At 50.0% G+C, this 21569-nt stretch overlaps 1 protein-coding gene across 6 annotated transcripts in view; it reads left to right on the forward strand.

Annotated features, from left to right (window-relative positions):
- Nucleotides 1-2113: 2113 nt before the first annotated feature.
- Nucleotides 2114-21569, forward strand: part of MAPKBP1 (mitogen-activated protein kinase binding protein 1) — a 92699-nt gene continuing 73243 nt past the window's right edge. For 3 of the 6 annotated variants that reach the window (XM_068683912.1, XM_068683917.1, XM_068683914.1), the window contains exons 1-2: nt 2116-2313; nt 2848-3190. In XM_068683912.1, the coding sequence (XP_068540013.1) occupies nt 3074-3190 (117 nt within the window). In that variant the 5' untranslated portion in view covers nt 2116-2313; nt 2848-3073. The other 3 variants (XM_068683916.1, XM_068683915.1, XM_068683913.1) reach the window with 3 other exon arrangements.

Raw genomic sequence — 21569 nt, forward strand, 5'->3', positions numbered from 1 at the left:
TGTCTCCTCAGTCGCTTCACAGACACAAAGAATTGTAATCACAAATCACATTATGCTGCGCTCAGCTTTCAAGAGAACAACGCTAGCTGCATTAAAACAGCGTCTCCCAAGCAGACATCTCAGCTGTCCCTTGTTTTCAAAGACATCCCTCAGTTCATTCCCAAATGTATGCATGTTTCTCACAAATGTGATGACTCTGATGTTTTACTGTTGAACAGCAGAAATTTAAGATCTATCAACTGCTTTCTCCCCCCTGTGCATTATCAGGTCCCTGTGGTGTACAGGATGGTGCACGTTTTTAACTGCATCCAGCACGGGTGGTTCCACTCTGTAGAACTGATCCCAGTCTGGATAAAACTAAGCACCCATGTAATCTTTATAGAAGAGGGATTTTACTTTTTTTTTCTTTTTTTTTTTTTTTTTTTTCTTTCCACCAGTTCTGTTTTCCTTCATGAATCCCTACTCACCCTTTGCAACAGGGCACTGCTTTCCAGCAAAGTGGCAATAGGTAGGAATGGACAACACCCACATTTTCTGAAAGAATCCTCTTACGTGCCTCTTCTTGGGCTGCAGACCATGTTTGGGCGTGGAAGCTAAGTTACTTTTGTTCCTATCTCCCACAGACTTCAATTACTTTTATTTAAAAAAATAATTGCGACACTGCTGACTTGCAATTTAATTGTAAATTTAAAAAAATTGTGGTATATTTCTGAAACCTGGAACCACGCTGCTTTTTGACTCATATGTGTGGATTTCTTTAGGGCACCTATGTATGGAGACTAAAGACTAATGAAGGTTAGAAACCGACATTTTAAACACACTTCTTGCAGGTTACTGTGGCATGACTAGAGCTCATAGAGATTGGAAAGATGTCCTGTGTTATGCCTCTGGGTGTTTCCTTCAATATACGCAGGTTTCTGACCAGCCAAGCCTTAAGATCGTAATCCTGGCTGTTCGAAATCCCTCTTTGAACGGAAAACAACCTTTTCCTGAAAAACAGGCAGTGTGGGGTCACGTAGTCACAAGCTGTGACGCTGGCAGTGTCAGGGCTGCTGTGGTCACCTCAAAGGGCAAGACCACGGCCTGTGTGGGTTGACTGCCATGGTAAAGCTGTGCCTGAACTTTCTCAACACAAAAGTGTTTAATGGGCTATGTTTTTCATGGACTATGTTTTTGGAATGGTCACCCCCAGTTGCAGCGAGTACTCTGGGTTTGAGTCAGTTGTGGAAGACGGGATGGTCATCACTGAGGGGAAATTGGGGAGCAATTGGGGAGTAAGTAGCAAGGAGCCCGCAGGGCGCTCTGAGGACGGATTGAGAATGGCATCTGCCATCCCTGGAGGTGTTTGAGAGACTCGTGGACGTAGTGCATTAGTGAGGGACTTGGCAGTGCAAGATGGCGGTTGGACTGATGTTGAGGGCCTTTTCCAACCCATGGCTGTGCTAAGCAAGGGAGTGCTGGCAGGTTTTTTTCGTAGGTCGGACCCTCACAAACGCCACTTTCCTTCCCCGCCTTCAGGCCAGCCTCTAAACTCCCCCAGAGTTCAGCCTGGAGAAGAGGAGGCTCAGGGGCGACCTTATCGCTCTCTACAGGTACCTTAAAGGAGGTTGTAGCGAGGTGGGGGTTGGCCTGTTCTCCCATGTGCCTGGTGACAGGATAAGGGGGAATGGGCTTAAGTTGCGCCAGAGGAGTTTTAGGTTGGATGTTAGAAAGAACTTCTTTACTGAAAGGGTTGTTAGGCACTGGAACGGGCTGCCCAGGGAAGTGGTGGAGTCACCATCCCTGGAAGTCTTCAAAAGACGTTTAGATGTAGAGCTTAGGGATATGGTTTAGTGGGGACTGTTAGTGTTAGGTTAGAGGTTGGACTCGATGATCTTGAGGTCTCTTCCAACCTAGAAATTCTGTGATTCTGTGACCCCTCGGACACCACCTGCCGAACCCCCCTCCCCACCCCCGCCTCGCCGCCTCACGGCGCCCGTGAGGGGGCGGCGCGAGCTCCCCGCGCCCGTTAACGGCCGCCCGCTAACGGCCGCCAGGGGCGCGCGCCCCCCAGCTCCACCGCCGCTGCCGCCGCCGCCGCTTGACCCGCGCGAGGCGCCGTAGCGCGGCCGGGCGGCGCTGGGCTCCCGGGGGCGGCCGCCCCCCGCTGCTGCCTGAGGCCCGGCGCCGCCGCCGCCGCTGAGGGAACGGCCCCCGCCCCTCCCCGCCCGGCCGCGGGGGCGGCCCCGCCAGGCGGCCCCTCCTCGGGGGAGGCCACATGGGCAGGCGCTGCGGGGCGCCGCGCTCGCCGGCAGAGCGGCGGCTGGGCGGCAGGTAGGGGCGGTGAGGGGCCGGGAGCCGGGCCGGGGCGGCCCCTGAGGCACCCCCGTGCTGAGGGGCAAGGGCCGGCCGCAGCCCCGCGGTGGCGGTGGCGGGGGGCAGCCCTTGGCCGCGCTGTGGGGCTGAGGAGCGTGCCCTGCCCGCCCCGCCGGGTGTCGCCCCTTCTGCCTGCGTGTCCTCCGGGGCCGTGGGAGTCGAAGGGCTCCCTCGTGCTGGTGCCGAGGCTGCGAGGAGCGGGCGCCGCGTTGTGCTTCCCGGCTGCGGGGCTGGAGGGACCCCGGTGATTCTTGCGGTTGTTGTAAGAGCTGATGCTGAAGCGTAGGAAGATCGGGTTTCTAGATCCGAGCCGAGTTGATTTAGAGCTGCTAAATGGTGGTAAAAAAAGGGTGGTTTTTATGGCAGCCTCTGAGAATAAATAACGCTGCATCCATCTTTATTATTAAATCTCGTGTTTGGCATTTCTCATAAAGAGCGAAGCTTGGAAAAATGATTGTGAATGTTGTACTGACCCCTGGGTGCATCTTTCAGTTTAGATTACTGCTGATTTGATCCTCTGGAATCTGCAAAAGGAAAGCCTGCCAGCCTCTGTGAATAGCTTTGCAGTGTAACAGGAGTGGAGTCCCTGAGCAGAATCCCTCAGAGATGTGTGAACAAGCGTGAGCAAAGCTGAGCGCCTCGGTGTTTCTGCCTCAAACCTGGGCTCATTCCCCAGGCACGGTTTGCACGGGGTGTAATACCCTCCTGATACCTGGAGATGATGTCGGTTGAAGGGTCTACAATAACAAGTCGGATCAAAAACCTGCTTCGCTCCCCTTCCATTAAGCTGAGAAGAAGCAAGCCTGGGAACAAGCGTGAAGATATCGGCAGTAAGGTGAGTGTGGTGTGGTGCTGCCAGAATGTCTTGACTTTGTTGCCTTCTGTACCAAAAATAGTGCTTTGGGAGGCCTGGTGTGACCACAGAATCATCTTTTATTTGAGATCCTTACTGTATTGCAAATTCTTGCTAAAGCCAGCATCTCCCTTTCAAAAGGCACTCTGCTTGTGGTGTATGTGACTGGAGGTACCCAGTCTGAAGATACTGTATTGGAAAGCTTTTGGGGTTTTGCTCGTTCTGGCATATGGAGATGTTATGGATGACTGACAGGAGGAACATAATGCTTTTTCTTCCTCCACATTTCCAACTGCTACCCAGTGTTACAGGCAACTAATGATCCACAAAGACCTGTTTTTCCGTGTAAGCGATGGCTGTCGGCCCCACAGGGGAGTGCTCTGTGAGCACCTGGGGAAGGGTGGGATGGTCTGAAAGGTGGAAAATGTGATTTGTGTCTCTGAGGTGGCCGTTCAGACAGGGGTTGCATTCCACAGCTTTCCTCCATCTTCCCTTCTCTGTGTGCTTCAGACTGAACTCCCCCTTCTCTAGGAGATGCCTTGTCTGGCTGTAGGTGGTTCAACCTGAAAAATTCCTCATTCCTCTCGGTGTTGCAGAGGATTCCTGACAGACAGTCACTCACTGGGAATTGGCTGGTGTCATGAGGAGAGGAGGCTGACTTCTCCCCAGCTGCAAGGAGAAGAGGAGCTGGGTGGCATTGCCTTGTGCTCAGAGCAGGCGCCTCTGAGTCAGGGCACCTGGTTGTGTCCCTGCCACTGATTCACTTGTAACCCTGGGCAAATCACTAAGCGTCTGTATAGCTCCGGCTCCGTAAATAGCGAGGTTAGTCCCACCCCCTTGTGAAGACTCAGTAATAAATAAGAAGTGCTTGTAAACCATGAATGCAAAGTACATTCGTTTATCTCAAAACAGTAGTGCTTGAGTGCTGCAGTGAGGAACATGTGTGTAAAACTGCAGGGGGAATAAATGGCTCTGTATTTAAATGGCCTGTCCCAGCATGAAATCCTGCTCTTGAAGCTCTGGTTCAGGTCGGAGGTTCCCTGTCTACCAAGGAACACAATGCTCCTCTCTTGTCATGAAAGAGAAAAACCTGCTCTGCTTCCTCGGAGTTGTCTTGAGGAGAGTCCTTGGTGCTTGTGCATGACCTTTTCATGTGCATGTGCGTGCAGGTACTGCGCTTAGTGCAGCCTGAGCACTGCCAGGGACACGTGCTGCATGTCTCTTGCTGACCTGTGTTCCACAGAGACCTGACGAAACAGCCCAGAGCCACCTGTGCCACCAGGTACCGTGGACGTTGGATTCTTTTTTTCCCTGTGGAAAAAAGGCTGAGTTCTGCCCGCTCTGTTTCACAACCAGGACCTGCTGCTGCAAACCCCGAGTCTTCCCCGGTACCTGTCTTTTTAACCTTGCCATGTGCCTTTTAGGAGAGCTCCATTGTGTCCCTTGTGCTGTTTCCCGGTGTGCAGTCAGGGCTGCCTGATCCCCTAGGGACATCATGGATTCTTGCCACACCATCAAATTAGGGTTTGAGGGCTGCCTTTTGTGTATCTTATTAGTGAGAGCAGTTAATCAGTGAGACACAGAGAAGCTTGCTGGTAGAAGCAATTTGCTGTGATGAGGAGTTAGGGGCTGCTGGTGGTTTTCCAAAGCAGTCTGCTCTTAATTTCTCTCAGATGACTTACGGCCTGCCTTCAGTGGGACAGCTGGGGTGGGCTAGGCAAACAGGAGTGGGCCCTTTACCAAAGATCCAACAACAGCTTCCCCTGTTTGAAATCCATGGAGATGTTCCCTCTGCTGTGTGTGTTCTTCAGTCTTCCAAGGTGAGAAGCGGCTCTCCTTTTCCAAAATAGCAGGAAACAGATCCTCTGAGTCTGCTATTTAGCACAAGTGTAAATCCTGGGGACTGAAACCTGAGCATCACACGCACTGCTCCTGAGGGATCTCTGCTGACCTGCAGGAAGGGCTTTTCCAGGCGATTTCGGCTCTTGGACTTTTTGAGAAGTGCCCGCTCCGAGAGGTACATGTGGCTGCAGTCACGTGAATTGGGTGAGCCTGGAAGTATGGCAGGGTCTGTGAAACTTAGGGCTCTGGCTGGTCACCTCTGCTGAATGCTGCTTGGGTGCGTAGGATGGAGCAGGACTGTTGCCTTCGATTAATGCGTGAAAGGCGATACGTGCTTCGTGCACACGGGCATAGGTGAAGAGCAGGCTCTCTGCAGCTCTGTGGTTCCTCAGAGTCAGGCTCTTTCTGCAACCAGCCACTCAATTTAAGATGGACAAGCACCCTCAGTGGCACTACCTTGACTTTTCTAAGCTGTAATTATTATTTTTTTCTTTTTTATTCCCCCCGATGTCTGGTAAGTGTCCATGCTCTTTCACAAAGAGCCCTTGGGCTGTGCGAGGCCTGACAGGCAGTCTCAGCGGTCAGGGACAGACCTCTCGGGCAGTTTGTCCTGCTGACGAGAAGCTCTGTGGAAATTGGCTCCTTCCAGTGAAGCAGCTGCTGGGCTGCAAGGGGCAGGCTGTGGGAGGCTGGCTGTGCAGAGACCTGTTTGTGCTTCGCCCTGAAAGGGGGAGCGTGGGTAAGCAGAGATACGGAGCATGAGGGCTGCGCAGGACATGCCATGTGTGACTTGGAAGCTCTAAGAGAGAACTTGTTTTGAGACTTTCAATGGGACTTATTTCTTGCCTATAATTAATGCATGGTTCTACCGTGCTTCCCCCAAGGAGATCTCTACAGGAGATCACACAACCATGAACATTGTAATAAATAAATATATAAAGGGAAGGAACAGGAGCTCTTTAAGGAAAGCTTGTTGACAAATTGAATGTAGTGTTTGGTTTTGCTGCTGCTTTTTGAAAACAACTACTGTTTTGTGGGAGTCTTGATTTTTGTTGCTGTGTGACTAGCTCTGTGTTTAGAATATTATTTTTTTTTTTTTGGTTTTCTGATGTGGTAATCCACTTTTTGTATCCTCTCCACAAAAACACTCCCTTTTTTGTGTCGAACCATTACAGACTTAGAGTGCAGTGACTTACCTCTAGGCCTGTTGATTGTCAGGATTGCAACATGTCAGTGTGGAGGCTGGAAGCTAAAATTTCCTCAGATAAGTTGGTTGGCCTACGTTCAATTTCTAGAGGATTACTAGCCCTACCAGAAACCCAGCTATGCATCTGGTCGCCATGCTTGTGATTCCAGTAGGGAGATGGAGTTAAAAACGGGGAAGTGAGTGCCTTTGAAGCTGCATTCGTTGTGCTGCATGCGAGGCACTGGACAGTAGGGAAGCACGACAGGCCTGAGCCATCTGCTGTTGCTGTAATGCCCCGCTTGCTGTTTGCACCCTGCACCAGAAATCTTGCTCTGCTTACAGAAGTAATGTACCTGAGCAGGTAAAGCTCCTGCAGGGGATGTTCGTATTGTTAAGCTCTACTCCTGTAAGTATAAGCATCTTTTTTGTGTGTGTGTGTTCCTCAGTAAACCAGATCCACAATGTCACTGTAGAAACAAATCGCTACAAAATCTGCATACAGACTTCTCTTTAAAAGTGCAAGCCAGAGAGACAGAAATGCACTTGGAATTTGCAGCTTGTTTCTTTGATCTCTGCTGTTTTTTCTGAACTAGAAATATTTCATGTTGCCAGTTCACAACAGCGCCTTGACTAAAACCTGACGTTCCCCAGCAGGACGCCGTTCAGCACAGGGACTGGTGTATTCTGGTCTCCCCCTCGTCAAACATTGTGCAAACATGTGCAGCTGGAATGAACGCTTGTTGCTGCTGCATGGTGCTGGGTTGGACCGGGTGGCTCTGCAAAACCTTTTTAAAGTTTTTGTTCAGAAAACGAGCCCTGTGTTATTCCTGGTGGGACAGGGCCTCCTGCCCTCTGCGGAGAAGTGGTTGGCCCAGACGAGTGCCTCTCTGAGCAGGGTGTGCACGGGCACAAGTTATGAGGAAAGCAGTTCTGTGGAGGCTTGAGAACCCATTCCCAGCCCAGTTTTCCAGCTCCTTAGTCCCCTGGGAAGCTGCAGGGCTCTGCTAGGACCGCAAGCCACGCTGGATGCAGTGGAGTGGAGTGATACTTCTGGCCTGCCTGTAGCTGCCTGCCTTTGGTACGCAGTCCTTTTGGTCTGAAAACGTTAGAGCTTCCAACATGAATCACTTCAGATGCTGCTGGTCCTAACTGGATCAGCAGAGAGCTGCTGAATTTGAACTGGAACAGAACCAAAACACAAGTTTGATTCAGAGATACGTGTGCTTCAAAAATCATCACCTCTTATTAAATTGTTTAAGGTGCAGCTGAGGCTTGTTGCAGGGCATGGTTCTTTGTAAGTCTTTGGGAACAGTGTGGTCCCACAGCAGCAGAGCCTGCTGGCTTCCTCAGGGACTGCTGCAGCCAGTGGCACAGCTGAGAGGAAGCTTCCAGCCCAGGTTGGGCCTGCTGCTGCTGTGCCTGCTCTGCTTCGGTATCCGTGAGTGTTGTGTGGCCCCAGCTGATAGCCAGGGATCTCACACAGCCCTGCACCGCTCAGCCTAAACACACCCAACAGCTTAGGGCTGCAGTCTGGAGACAGAAGGGATTTCCTGGCTGTCCCTGGTCAGGCTTATAACGGTGTCTCTTAAAGCAGAGGACAAAGGCTGATTAGGCTCTCCACGGCCAGACCCGCATGTCAGTGGCATGTCTGTATGTGTGGATGGTATCAGTGAAACAATGAGTGTGTCACAGTTCGGGGGCTGAATCCTTTCCTACTGCATTGCTCTGGTCCCTTCCACTTCACCCTCGAATACACGGTGCTCAAGATGGCCCTGTGTTTGCTTAACAATTACACGCACAGGTTTTTCTCACTCCCCTCATTGCTCTGTGCATGTTATGCCTTGTCCTGCAATTACAGGGTGATCTGGCTAGGTCTCCTGGCCTGGGCTAGAGCCTGCTGTGAGTGTTAAATGTGGCTTATAGCCACAAGGGCTGTCAAAGCCAACGCGTTTCTGCTCCTAGGCTGCAGCACCACTTGCTTCTGCTTCAGGGGGATGGATACAAAAGCTTCTAGCAACTCAACGTGTTTGATTTTATAGCCTGCAATTGTATCACGAACCACCGTGACCCTTTCTGCCAAACTTGCGACAAGATTGCTGGAAAAATCTCACCCTTCTGGCCACCCCTAAATAGCACGCTGCCTTCACCATGAGGGACAGCAGGGAGCCCCCCACACAGCGGGGTGGGAGCGATGGTTTGCTGACAGCTGGGGTGCAGCTAGCGTGAGTAACACAAATCAGGTCACTTGCTGAGAGGGTTTACGTGGCTATTGCTTCCCCCAGGCAGTCACGTGCTGGATGGTCTCAGAGCTTCAGAGGTCTTGAATTGCGTGTTGTTCTTCTTCTCCTTCAGACGAGCAGAGTATTCTGAGAAGGCACGTGGGACTTAGAAACCTAACCTGGCTGCGGAGAGCAGTAAGCAGGTTTTATTCTGTCCCTGCTGTGCTGGATAAGCCGTGCACATACAGATTGACAGCCCCCTTTTGCTTGCGGGCTGTTTTGCTGCAGCGGGCAGTGGCACACGGTGTGTTTGCCCAAGACCCGGCCGGGACAGTAAGGTGGCAGAGCTCCAGGCTGGGCAGCAGCACATCAGGTAATGGGTTTGCTGCTTGCTGGTCGTCCCTGTGGGATGCTTCGCTGTGGTGAGGAAAGACATCCACAGACACGGTGCAAAGAGACCTCCTCCAACACGTACCGTCTGTTTTGCTGCCTGTGCGTGGTGGTGTGTTTTGCTGTCTGTGGTGTATCGCCTGGCTGGTTTCAGGGAATAACAGTTGACATGTTGGCTGGGAGCCAGGCCAGGTTGGAGCACTATCTGCTTGTGTCTCATCAAGGGTCTGCAGACGCCTGTAAAACAACACAGGCACAAATGACATAAATGTGTGTTTTTTTCACCTTCCTTTGTTTGGTGGAAAACAACAGCAGGACACCACCTCCATTTCCAGCTGGGAAACTGGTGGTCAGCATTTTGGTGGCCGTGCAGAGCTGAGCAGGTAGGGCATCCTGTCGATCAGGTTGCTTGGTTAGCCTCGGTATGGTTTTCTCCATGAGTCTGGAAGCAAATACCATGCGGTAGGTAGTCTGGCTTTTGGTACAAGTCTCTTGTCTTGATGTTTGGGGCAGGGAGTGGTGCTTACATGGCACTCAAATGGCACTTAGCAGGAGCGGAGCCCTCATATTAGCACTGAGTGAGCCCAGCTAAGGTCTGAATAATTACCTAGTGCCAAACCTGGCATCAGAAGACACTTGAGGCTTCTCCTTCTGTCTGATGTACCTGTCTCCTCCGCACAGTTGGAGGCTTCTGCAGATTTGTGTGCAGGTGCAGCTGGGCATTTCTGGAATCTCTGGATTCCAGCTCCACACATGGGCTTCTCCCTGTGTCTGAAACCCTGTGGCTCTGCTGAGGCTGTGCCCACCAAACAGTGGCTACGGCAGGTCAGAAAATCTCCGTTTCCTTTCACCACAACTCTGTTTAGCCTTGTCCTGAGCGTGTCCGCTTGTTGTGCAAGGAAAACACGACTGAGGCCTGCGGCTGTTGTAACTGCTGATTTGTGCTCTGTGATCTGTCTTCAGAAATATTAGTGCAAAGGTGGGTCACTGGCTGTGTTTGTATGACCATAGACTGCAGGAGCACCCTGTCTTTATCTTGCTTCAGCCAGTATGGGACAGATATGATGTAGACCCAGTCCAAAGGAGACTTAGGTTTAAAAAAAAAAAAAAGAAAAAGAGAGAGAGGATAAAAAGGTAGGGTAGGGAATATGCTTTTCCTACACAGACGTGGCTCCAAACTCCCACAGGAAGTCTGAAGCAGAAGTAGAAATTGAATCCTGATCCTCTGAGGCCAAATCTCAGCCTTAGCTGCAAAGCCCAGCCTCTTGCAGATTACCAAGGATGTTTCTCACTTCTCCCACTTGAGGACCGTGTGTTCATTTAGGATTATTTGCTTAAAAGTCCCCAAACCACGCTGCTGTAAATGCTGATTTGGTTCTGTTGTCGCTAACGATTTCAGTAGCTCTGGTGATGATGGCTTTCCAACAGGCTCAAGCAGATTAAGAACCATCTGAATTAAAGCTGTGGAAACCCCAGTAAGCCTTGTAATTCTGCTGATGTCCCAGGAGATCAGGACTGTTGTTAGTTACTGATTGGAAATAGTACTATAGAGAAGGCTACGAACCGCTGGGATATTTAGTGTTTCCAGGCCAGCAGCAATAAAAGCCAGTCCTGCTCGTTCTCCGAAATACAGCGTTGAAGCTCACAATGGGTCGAGAAGGCGAATGCGAGGTAACTGCTAGGAGCTTTCTGGCCGAGGGGGAAGGTGTGCGTGCAGCAGCCGTGCCCCAGCGGTGCCGGGTGGCAGCCGGGCGCTCAGCGCCGTGCCCGTGCGGCCCAAGCGGGCAGCTCCCGCCAAAGGGGCGGGGCCTGTCGCCGTGGAGACGCCGCCCGGCCAATCCGCGCCGGGGGAGGGCGGGGCCCCGCCGGCTTGGCCCCGCCCCCAATGGGGTTTTGGCGCGCCGCGGTGCGGCCCCTGCCCGGCGGCGCCCTGCGGTCAGCCCGCGCCGCGTCCCTAAAACGCAGCAGCTGGGGGCACAGCCGGCACGCCGAGCCCCAGGGCTAGGCAGACGGAACGGGCCCACCGCCACTGTCGCACAGAGTGGGCCTTGGTGGTGGCCCAGGTTTCAGGCTGAACGTCAAGGCCAGAAGGCAGCACCACGTTGCCCTGGGTGATAACGCCGTCCTCTGGGGCAGGGGATGTGGTGGCGTGAGGTGTACTGGGCAGCTTCCAGCTCAGCATCTCTGCCAAGGGAAATGAACCGTCTCTGTCATTTTAGGAAAACTTGCCTCTTTTCGTTTGCGAAAGAGAAGGGTTTTACAAGGCGCCTGAAACCTGGGGAGTTCCTAAGGTAACCAGGAGTGACGAAATGCTGCTGTCTGCAGAGAGCCCTGGGATGTTCCACTGGGAAGAGAAGAGTGCTTGTTGTAATAAAGCATTTAATTTTGCTGCCAGGGCTTTCCAGAGGTTTAAAACAATTGGGAATACTCATCACCTACCGCCTAGAGGTTTGTTGGCAAGCAACAGAAACTCTTTTCTTTCTGCTGGTAGTTTTTTCTGGCACTTACGGCCTGTTGTACTGGGAGGAGCAACCCGGCCCGCCTTAGCCGGCAGCCCTTGCCGAGGAGGGGAGGAGGCTGTGTAAACAATCCTGGAAGTCTGCAGGCAGAGAGGAGCTGCTGTTCCTGCCCCGGGTTGTGGGGACAGGAGCTGTGGGCCTGAAGCGTGTTTGTATAGCGTGTGGGCTTATTCTGAGTTGGGGAGTTCATGCTGAGGCGATGGCAGAGCTGTAAATCATCAGTGATCAGCATAAGCTGCAGAAGCAGTTCAGGCAGGAGGAAGGGCGTTACAAATCCGTTACAAAATGTGTGTGATTTCCCTTGCTGGGGAGCGGGGGGGATGCTGTCTTCGGGATGTGGCCACCTCTCTGGCAGAGGGATTTACTTCCAGGTCTGTCTGCCTGGGTTCTGTCCCGAGTTCTGCCCTCCTGCTCTCTGGTGTGATTTCATTTGGATGCCTTTCCTCAGATCCCCAGAAAAGAAAGTACTGTAAACAGCTGCCAAGCAGGATTTCGCGTTGTAGGGGATATTTAAATGCTGGGGCCTGGTTGGATGACAGTATGAGTGTGTTTCTATTTTGCTACGTGTGTGTGTTTAATAGGAAGAACATACTCTCTTTGGGTTGAGCGTATGTTACTTTACTTAATGTGCCTGTTAGTACAGTAACTGACCCCCCTTTAGAGAGTGGCACTGATATTGTGTTACAGCTGTAATGTGTACAAAGTCTTGCACAACTTTGTGTAATGTTTTTACAGTGGCAATGACCTTGAAGGTTTAAAAAATGCATGTACTTAATTGTGTGTGTGGTAGTACGAGTGTGAGCAGTTCTGCTTCGCCCAGTGCATGGGGAGATAAGCACCTCTGTGGCTGGTGGCAAGATCAGCGTCTGTGTATGATTCATCTCATGCACATGAGATGTCTGCATGCCTTATATGTATATCATGCAGTTGTCTTTATGATGTTGTTTTGACCATCTCAGCTGTGCTTTGCTAATCTATATTCCCTGGCTATGCTGCTAACAAGTCATGTGAAGTTTGGAGCAGAGACTGTTTTTTCCCCCATCCCTCAAGTGAGCAGTTAACTGGAGACATTCTGTCTTATTCCATTTTTCTTTGATACCCCCATCATCATCCCCAAAATGTGGAACTGTTTTCCTCCTTTCTACCCAGCCAGTTCCATGTAAGATGCTGACCTGGCGTGTTCAGGAAGGTTTCCTGTAGGCTGCTGCCCAGAGGCCAGGTAAGAGCAGGGTCTAGCACCGGGATCTGTGTCCCCTTGGCTTGTAGCGGGTGCCTCCCTTGCCTGTGTGCCACTGGCACCCCGCTGCAGCTGCAGTCCGTGTCTTCCGTGCTCCAGGCCGCGAGCCTGTGGGTGTTGGGCTCAATTTGGGTTCATTAAAATATGGCAGCACTACAGATATTCCTACTCCAAGCAGGGTTTGCACGTAGATCTGCTAACTGTGGTGCAGCCTGCTAGTTTCTAAGGTTACATTAAAATGCAAGGGGATGCTGGCAGATGCTCTGTGCGTGTCTGCCCTTGCGCTGTCACACGCCCGGGTCACCTCTGCGTGGTCCCTTGGCAGGCAGGCACGGCATCCCGCTGTGGTACGAGCAGGCTATTAACTTACAGCTATACATCTGCTGGGGCTGCGGTGGGAGCCTGCCACTGCTGTGAGTTGGCAAGGGGCTCACCTAATTTCTTGCTGCATAATTTTTTTGGTTTTCTAATTATTATTATTATTGTTATTTTTATTTTCCTACCCCGCTTGTGTTTCTGCCCTGGTAGAGTCTGTTCTGGGCACAGTGAAACAGCCAAGCTGACAGCGTTTATGGGACATTCTTTCCAATTGCTGTGCTCTAAACACATGTACACCAGCATTGAGTTACTTCTGCCTGGAACTAAGCCACAGAGCTATATATAAAATGTATTTGAACTGTGGCAGTAATGTTGTTGGTATAAATAGGAGAAAGGGGTAGCACCAGGGCTTCCCTTCCCTAGAGCTGGCTCGGGAGGAGTTCCCTTTGCTCCATCTCAGCTGAAAAAAATGGGGAAGGAGGCTGAAAGCAACAAGAAAATGTCATGGGGCTAGGCTTCGGGGAAGAGCATGAAGCATGAGAAACTTGGGTCTGGAGCACTGGGTTTCTCCTTGGTGGCTGCCCAGCTCTTCTCTCTTGTGGTGGGTCGCCCGTCAGAAATCCCTTAGGCTTTGGTGTGTGGTGACCTGATCCCCAGGGCCACAGGGTTGTTCTGTGACAGCCTCTTGTGTTCTTGTGACTCCAAAACTAGTGCTGAGTTTTCTTTAACTCTTTCTGGCAGACATCTCCCTGCTCTTGCTGTTGGAGACATGGTCTGGGCACATGTAGGGCTTCTGTTTGCCCCGGTCATTGTGTTGTGTGACATGTTGTAGGGGACAGCGTGTTGAAGTGATGTCACTTCCACAGGTGCACCAGGATGCTGCTGTCATCTTTTGAACCCTTGTGAAGGCTTGGGACTTTTCCCAGGCAGCATTTGTAAGTGAAACAACTTCTGCACTTTCGAAGTCCTTGTCTGGTTCTTTGTACAAAATTGGTTGGTGGAAGTCTTTGCTCAGTCAGCAGGGCTGCCTGTACCACTGTCTGCGGTGTTTTCTGTCAGTAATAGATTTTTATCTCACACAAAAGAAATGTAGGAAGTGACCTCTATAGAAATAGCAGAAAGTGCCGATAAGCCCTGAGCAGCGGGTTTTAGTCTTTGCTCATGGCTGGTGTTAATTCAGTCTTTAAAGTGTAAGTGCTTGTTTGTCTTGGCTAATTTGTAAACTGATCCTTCCATAATGCTCTCTTTTAAGTGCTTCATTGTAGATATCAAGCCTGTGATGGTCTAAGGAGATAAGAGAAACAAGGTTTGCAGCTAGAAGTAAAGTCCTTCCTTGAAACGACTGATACAGAAGAGAAGCAAGATTGTGGACGTGGCTATGATTTCAGGGTGTAATGCTCTGTGAACAAGTCCCTACATTCAATCCATTCTGCTGTGCTGCAGGGTCTTGTTTTGTTTTTGGAAGTCAGAATCACCAGCTGCATTCTTACAACTCTGAGGGATGCTCAGCCCCCATTTCATCCTACCCCTCTTTTCTGCCCAGCGGTGGGAGCTGCAGCCTGGCTTCACAGGGGGGCTCAGCTCCTGAGCAAGGGGGAGAGCAAAGCCCCTCTCCAGCTGTAGCCTGCTACCTCATTGCTGTGCACCCAGCAAGGAACGGGGAGAAGCTGCACAGAGACTTTATAGCTGTCTTTTTATTTATTTTTTTCTTTTTTTTCCCTGCAGGACATGAGCCTTCAGTTTGAGCAGGGTTTACGTAGGCAGAGTGGCTCACTACAAATGATAATCAAGGGGGATGTTCTGACTCTAAACATTGCTTTGCTGTTGGGTCTTTCTGCCTGTCCTTCAAGTGCTCATCTGCTTCTCATTACCCTTAGACAAACATACTTAGGGCCTGTAGTTCAGGTATTTCTGAGCTACCTGTTTCATTCAACATTATTTCTTGCAAAGATGAATGCTGCTAAATGCTTCCAAGTAGGTAAATGCATCTAAAACTTTTGAGTAGAAAATTGTGAATCGGGAGCATTGACACTTTGCTAAGAGCAATGAGCTCTTTTTTTATGTTCTGCTTTTATGGCAGAAAATTTTGCTAAGAACTAAACATATAAAAACAGAAGTTACTCTGTGCAGCGTTGGAGAAACAGGAGTTGGTTGTGTGCCTAGATCTGTGGCTTTCTGAATTTCGAGACAAGGACTGTAAAGAAATGGTGGTATTTTTAATGGTTTGTTTTCTAGAAGCATGGCAGGAGCTAGGTGGCAACACAAACAAAGCGGGTTTGAAGCCTGTGGATAAAAATTGCTTCCTCTGAGTGTCATTTCACTTCCTCAGTTCTCACATTTGATAATTCTGCCAGCTACACATGCTTGTAAGCATCAAGTATAGGATAAAGGAGACCTGCTTTGCCAATGTTATTTCTCATGTTTCTGGGTTTTCTGCACTGAGGTGGCAGCCTGATCCCTTTTTCTTTTTGTTCGGTCACCTTTAACCCCTCAAACAAGTGAGCTTGTGTTGGACTGCTGTGCCTCTCATTTACAGGCTTGGTTTCATTCAGTAAAGGAAACCGACCAGGCACTTGGGGAAAATCACAGGCAGAAGTGATTTGAGGGCAGAGTATGTAGGAAAGGCAAAGTGTACTGAACAAACGATTTAATGTGTTTGTTTAGGATTGCTTTCTAGGTATCCTTATAACTTCTGGTCTCTCTGTGCACAAGGGAGAGCAAGGATAGGATGGTGTTTCTTGCTGCTAAATTGGAGGGGAAGTTATTCAGACCTTCTGGGTGTTGGGTCTAGTCCATAAAATCTGCAGTAAATTTTATTCTTTGGGAAAGACAAACCCAAGTTCTGTGTCTGAGATAGGTGTGACTCAGTGACGGTTGCCTCTCCTGTAGCACCAGCTTGCGTCTTTGAAGCAGAAAGCTGGCCCTGTGGTGGTGCTCTGAGGGAAATTGGTACGGTGGGAACCTGAAGCTTCACCAATAGGGTGCTCCTCTGCAGCCCTGCCTGAGCAGCTCCCCATAGCGGTGTGGTCCTGGGCTTGAAAATCCTATTTCCTAATGCACGGGAAATGCATGCGGAACCAAGCATGTGAAACAAAGTTCCTGATGTGTCTCCTGCCAATTTTTACATCTGTCACCTCTCTTACTTGCTTAGTCTTGGGGTATTTCCCCAAAGGCCTTCAGAGGCAGGTTGGATTTTCAGTGTTGAGGCAGGTGAGACGTGGTGGGCACGTGAGAGTTTGCAGGAGATACCCATGAGGTGGCTGAGCAGCAGGTGCAGTAACGGGGTCGCTGTATGACTGACTGCTGGAGACCTTTCCAGCTGTGCTGGGAAGGGAGGCGGTGGCAACAGGGTTGTTGAGGAAGCGATGGAAATCTGTGCTCGTGCTGTTCTCTTCAGTTTGTTTTCTCAGTCTTCAGCACGTGTTCATACATATTGCTTCTCCTGGAGGCCATTGTCTCCTTTCTGACTGGCAGGAGAAATCTCTTGGGTGCTCAGTAGACACGTTGACTGGCGGACGCAAAGAGCTCCTTAATTCTAGGGTGCACAAAGGGCAGCTGATGATAAAGGCCCTTGTGTAAGAGGCTTATTCCTCAGGGCAGGGCGAGGGCAGGGAGTGGAGGAAGGGATTGCAGCGAGCTGGGCAGCGAGTGGTGGCGGGGGGAGCTTGCGTGGCTGCTGCTGTATATCCCAGTTGGTCTGGGGGAAAAATAATCTCTTATATTCCTTCAATTCAGTTTTAAGCATTCATTAAAATTCTTGTCCCTAGCCTCAAGCAGGAGTGAGATACAGCAGTGCTGTAGCCTGGTCCAAGCAGTAGATAACTGCTGGAATTTGGGAGGGAGGTAAGGTTTTTCTCAGCTCTGCCACTTGTTTGTTACATGACCATTATCAAGACGTTTCACCTCAGACTGTGTGTGTTTCTCCATCCAGCCCTCTTATATCTGTTTATAGATTGCAAGCTGTGTGAGAGTACATGTTGCTACCTGCTGTGAGCATAGGAGGCCTTCATATTCACTGGGACTTGTCTCAAGAAATGTGAAACAACAATAAATACTTCAGAAAATGTTTAGGGAAAGAACAAATACTCCTCTCCTTACCACCTGCCTCCTTCTTTGGGGATGCTGTCTGTGTGATAAATGCCGTGTGCTCCTGTTGTATTTAGTCCAACCTTCGCATCTTTTATATTATGTTAGTATTATTTTTTTTAGTATAATTTAAATCGGCTTACAACAAAACCATTTTCTAATCTCCTGAGCGTGTAAGTATTTACTTTCCCCCGTGGAGTCATCACAGTCTAAGGGAGATGTGTGTGGGAGGACAAGGTGGCTGGTCCTGCAGGCATTCAGGTGCTGCCAGCGGGAGCTTTCAGGTGCAGTGAGAGGCGAGCTCTCTGACCTCGTGTGGAGGACATGGATGTCTGCTCTGGGCAAGGTATTGGAGCATAAAAAGGTCAGGCTTTTGTGTACAGAGAATCTCTTTAAGTCTTTCCCAGGGACTTAAGTGCTGCTTAAAGCTGTCTTCTTCTCTGGAAGATCTGCGACGTCTCCTTTGTGCCAATGGGGGCTGGGTGAATACAGAGCAGGTTCAGAGTGCCAAGTCAGAAATGACAGTGGGTGACTTTTTAGGCAGAACTCCTGTGTAAATCAGTGATGAAGGACAAAAATAAATAGATTTGGCATGGGGTGTTATGAGTGAGTAAAGAAATCACAAATGAATTATGAGTGTCACTTCAGGCAAGCTGATTAAAATGCTTTCCTTCACCCTATTTAGTTCTGTCTCCGAAGTTCCTATTCCTACTCTTGTGGGAGCAAGCTCTACCACCAAGCCTCCTCCCCCCCCCCCCCACAACCTTGGACAAACAGTACACTGATTCGTTTATACCAAAAGTAAGTGCCAGGGAGAAGAAATTAAGGAAGTTGGGGACAGGAACCTCAGCCTGGTACTTTTCTTACATAGCTTTCCTGCTCTGCTTTCACTCGGCAGGGTTAACTGTGAGGAAGGCTTTCTGAGCCCTCCCTTTCAGCGTATCTGTCCCGTGTCCATGTTTAGTTTGAACGTATGTATTGTTTATAGAGCTCAGCACGAGGTGATTTAGGACTGAGCTCCGCACCACGGCGGTATCAGTGTTAGAAACGCTGTGTTGTGGCCCGTGTGTTTAGCTTCTCTGGAGTCGGGAGGTATGCGGAGCTGCCACGGCTTCCTTGGAGCGGGTGCCTGTGCCCGCAGCGAGGCCGTGGGCTTTGAACTCCCGGCTGCTTGTGTTTAGGAGCAGCCCCGCTTGGGGCCGGAGCTGCGGGGAGGGACTTTGGCAGGGCCGTAGCAGGAGGACGCCTGCCAGCTCTTGCCCGCATCCCTGTTTGGCTCTTTCCCTCGTTCTGGTGTCTCACTTCTCGTGAGTGCTAAAGCCTGTGCGAAACGGAGGGGAAAATGACTGTGGAGAGAGCCTTTCCTATCTGGGAAGTGATGATTAACGATGATAAACGGTGACCCTTACGCTTGGAGAACCGTTTGTTCCTGCTTGATTTCAAACCCTTATATGAGTAACTGAAACGTTGCCCAAGGGAGCTGTATTTAAACTTTTTTTTTCAACTTCTTCCCCTCACTGAAGCACTTTCTTTGCCTATATTCAGGCCCTGCGCATGGATTTGGAGACCAATATATAACACTGCCACACAGTCAGAAGTGCCTTCCTTTGATCTACACTGCTGGGACAGACTAGGGGAGCACTGCAAGTCCTTGCTTGTACTTAATCCTCTTACAGATATTTTTCCATGCTGGGGAAGGTGAATTGGTTCCTTTTTCTACCATGAAGGAAAAATCACTGGACAAATGGCCTATGTGGGAGGGCAAAATTACCCCCTACATCAAGTATGATATTTTACGTGCTCTCTTTGCTGTATGAAGAAGTAAATTGCAAATTGGAAAAAAATCTGTTCCTTGTAAAGAAGTGATCCAGTACAAGTCCAGGTCCCGAGAACTTGAGGAATGGCTTCTTTGAAGCCTGCCCACACAGGACGCATCTCTCTGTTTCCCATAGGACTTGCCTACCCGTGGAGCTGGCCAGATCGACTCCATGTGTAGACACTTAGTCTGGAATAAATCAGGATTGACTCTTTATGTACCAGCAAACCTGTAGCCTGTTTGATGTTGCTTTCTCTTTTTTAAAGCATACATTCTGCACACAGTTTTCCCTTGCATCAGCAAAAAGAATTCCCCACACCAAAGTCCAAATAGCGTCATCACAACTTTGACAAAGGTGGGCAATTTGCACACACTTCACACCTTGTCCCTTCACCACATTTGTATCTCTGAACGTTTTGTGAACTGTCAGGAAAGTCTGAGTTGGCTTTTATGTTGAGGATGCTGCCTGAATGGGAGAAGTTGCCCCTTTGCTGCGTCTCTAGCCAGGGTTGGTAAGGTTATGTGTGCCTTTCCTCATCCCTGCAATATTGTGAAATAAACTGGATTTTGTTGTGGGCATGGCAATAGGAAGGCAAACTTGAGGGATCAAGCTGGTGTGGAGTAAAGGAACAGAAGACAATTATTTAATGATAACTAGGTCACGCTGCAGAAACTGGTAGAAAATTAACTGTGTGTATCCTCTTTTGCAGGACACAGGGGCGCTTGCACGTGCGTTGCTGTCTGTTCTGAGCTCCCTTGCTATGGCTGCTGGTGGAGGTGCTTTTAACAGTGTTCCACCCGGTTCCCCAGGGCTATGCAACAGCATTTATGGCCTCCCCAGGACTGCCTTACTCCAGGTGCACGAAGAAGAAGGCAGAGTGCAGATTCAGCACGTAGCCCCTGACAGCTGGGGCTGACGGGTCAGGAATGCAGTCCTGACAGCTGGAATTGGGCTGAAAGCAGCCAGCACAGTGGGGAGGCCAGGAGGGGAGAGCAGGCAAGAGAGAGTGTGGAGAGATGGACAAACACACGCATGCTGTGTGCAGGCACGTGTAGAAAGACAGCCCGCAGGGACCCTGGGTTGCTCACGTTCCTTTTCTTCCACCTCTATTGCCATTTTGTTCCCTGTTCTCTCAACTGGATCATTTCTAACAAATGTGCGTGCTCGACCCTGCGCAACCACTGTAGTGCCACCAGGCAGAGCCACTGAAACCAAGGTGCAGCATTTCTGTGAGAAACCCACCCCTTCCCATCTCCGCTTCTGTGCAGGTTCACCCATGTAATGCTTCATGGAACTCAGTGAGTCAGAACCCTCTGGCAAGTCGGTTTCTACCCTTGCCACTCTTACACCAAGGTGCATCAGTCATAAGCTGTGTTGTGGAAGATCATTCCCTGTTGTCCTCAAAGTGATTATTTGGGAAATCAAAATTTCCTAGAAATGGCAACTGCTTGTTACAGGCGATGATGTTCTCGTCTTTTTTTTCCTTAAATTAAAATATGAGATCTCGTTCAGTGGTCAGATGTATCTCTGAGTCCTTTCACCCTATGGATGCTGCTTCAAGGTGCTTCCAGCCTATGCTCAACTTGAAGTGTTGCAGCAGGTCACGGTGGCGGATTGCATGAAATCTGTCTGATGGTCTTGGAATAGTTCCTAGAAGGTCATTTAGGCAATGGTATGAGCCTGCAGTAGTGGCCATGAGCAAGGCTTGTGAGACTTAATGCAAGAGACGTGGAGCCTGGTCTGCCAAGGCAGAGGCGTCCGGAATTGGTCGTGTGTTGGAGCTTGTCTTATTGCTGTTGCTTTTGCAGGTGGAATATTTTCAGTCTCCAGGCTTGCCAAGACAGTACTCTTTGCTAGCACTGGATGCCGAGGCTGGAGAGGACAGAAAGCCTTTAATTTTATTTTTATAAATTATTGTAAAAAAGAATGTGCATATTCTGTGCACACAGACAGAAGTGGGAGGGGGGGCTGGGGTAGGTGAGGGAGAGAAACCAACTGTGGAGCTGGGTGGTTTTATTGTTTGTGCGTTCTTGTAAGTCAAACATCCCCTGCAGTTAATTCCATCCACCCATCTTCAGCCCTCCCTCTGCCAGACCGAAAACAAAAACCCCGACTCCAAAAAACAAACAGGCAGAGGAACCTGGGCCAAAGCCAGACCTTTGCATGTCAAGCTCAAGTGCAAAACGAATATTTCACAGCTGTGGTATAAAGCCCTGAAATGAAGGCTTTACAGTGGAAATGCTGACAGCCCCTTAAGTAGAACAGTATACTGTAATTAGCGTTCTGCGTTTAATGTGCCAAACGAGGCACAGCAGAGCTAAATGTAAAACTTGAAGCCTTTGTTTTTCTGCAGCAGTAACAGGAGATCAGACAGCGTGTTCAGACAGTAGATTAGAGCCTACGACGTGTGTGCTGGTCCCTGGAGGTTAAACGTGCTTTTTTGTGGTGGGGCTCAGGGGCTGCAGGGAGATCTATGAGCAGGGCCAGCTGTGAGATTTGGCACTCTGTATCAAATTTCACTTATGTAAGAAATAGACAGCTATTTCTTAAGTGCTGACGCTGACAATGTACAGCTACAATGCATTTTCACGTATCGGGTGCCGGGGTGCAGTGATAGAGCTTTGCTGTGGTGCAGCAGGGAAAATACGCCGGCGGCTGTGCGGCAGGGCTGAAAATGTTGGGACCACAATACAGGGAGTTGGATGTGAAAATCACTATGCTGTTGTGAAATTTGGGCCTGATTTTGG

This window comes from Anas acuta, chromosome 5 (assembly GCF_963932015.1).
Source record: "Anas acuta chromosome 5, bAnaAcu1.1, whole genome shotgun sequence".
NCBI classification, from domain to species: Eukaryota; Metazoa; Chordata; class Aves; order Anseriformes; family Anatidae; genus Anas; species Anas acuta.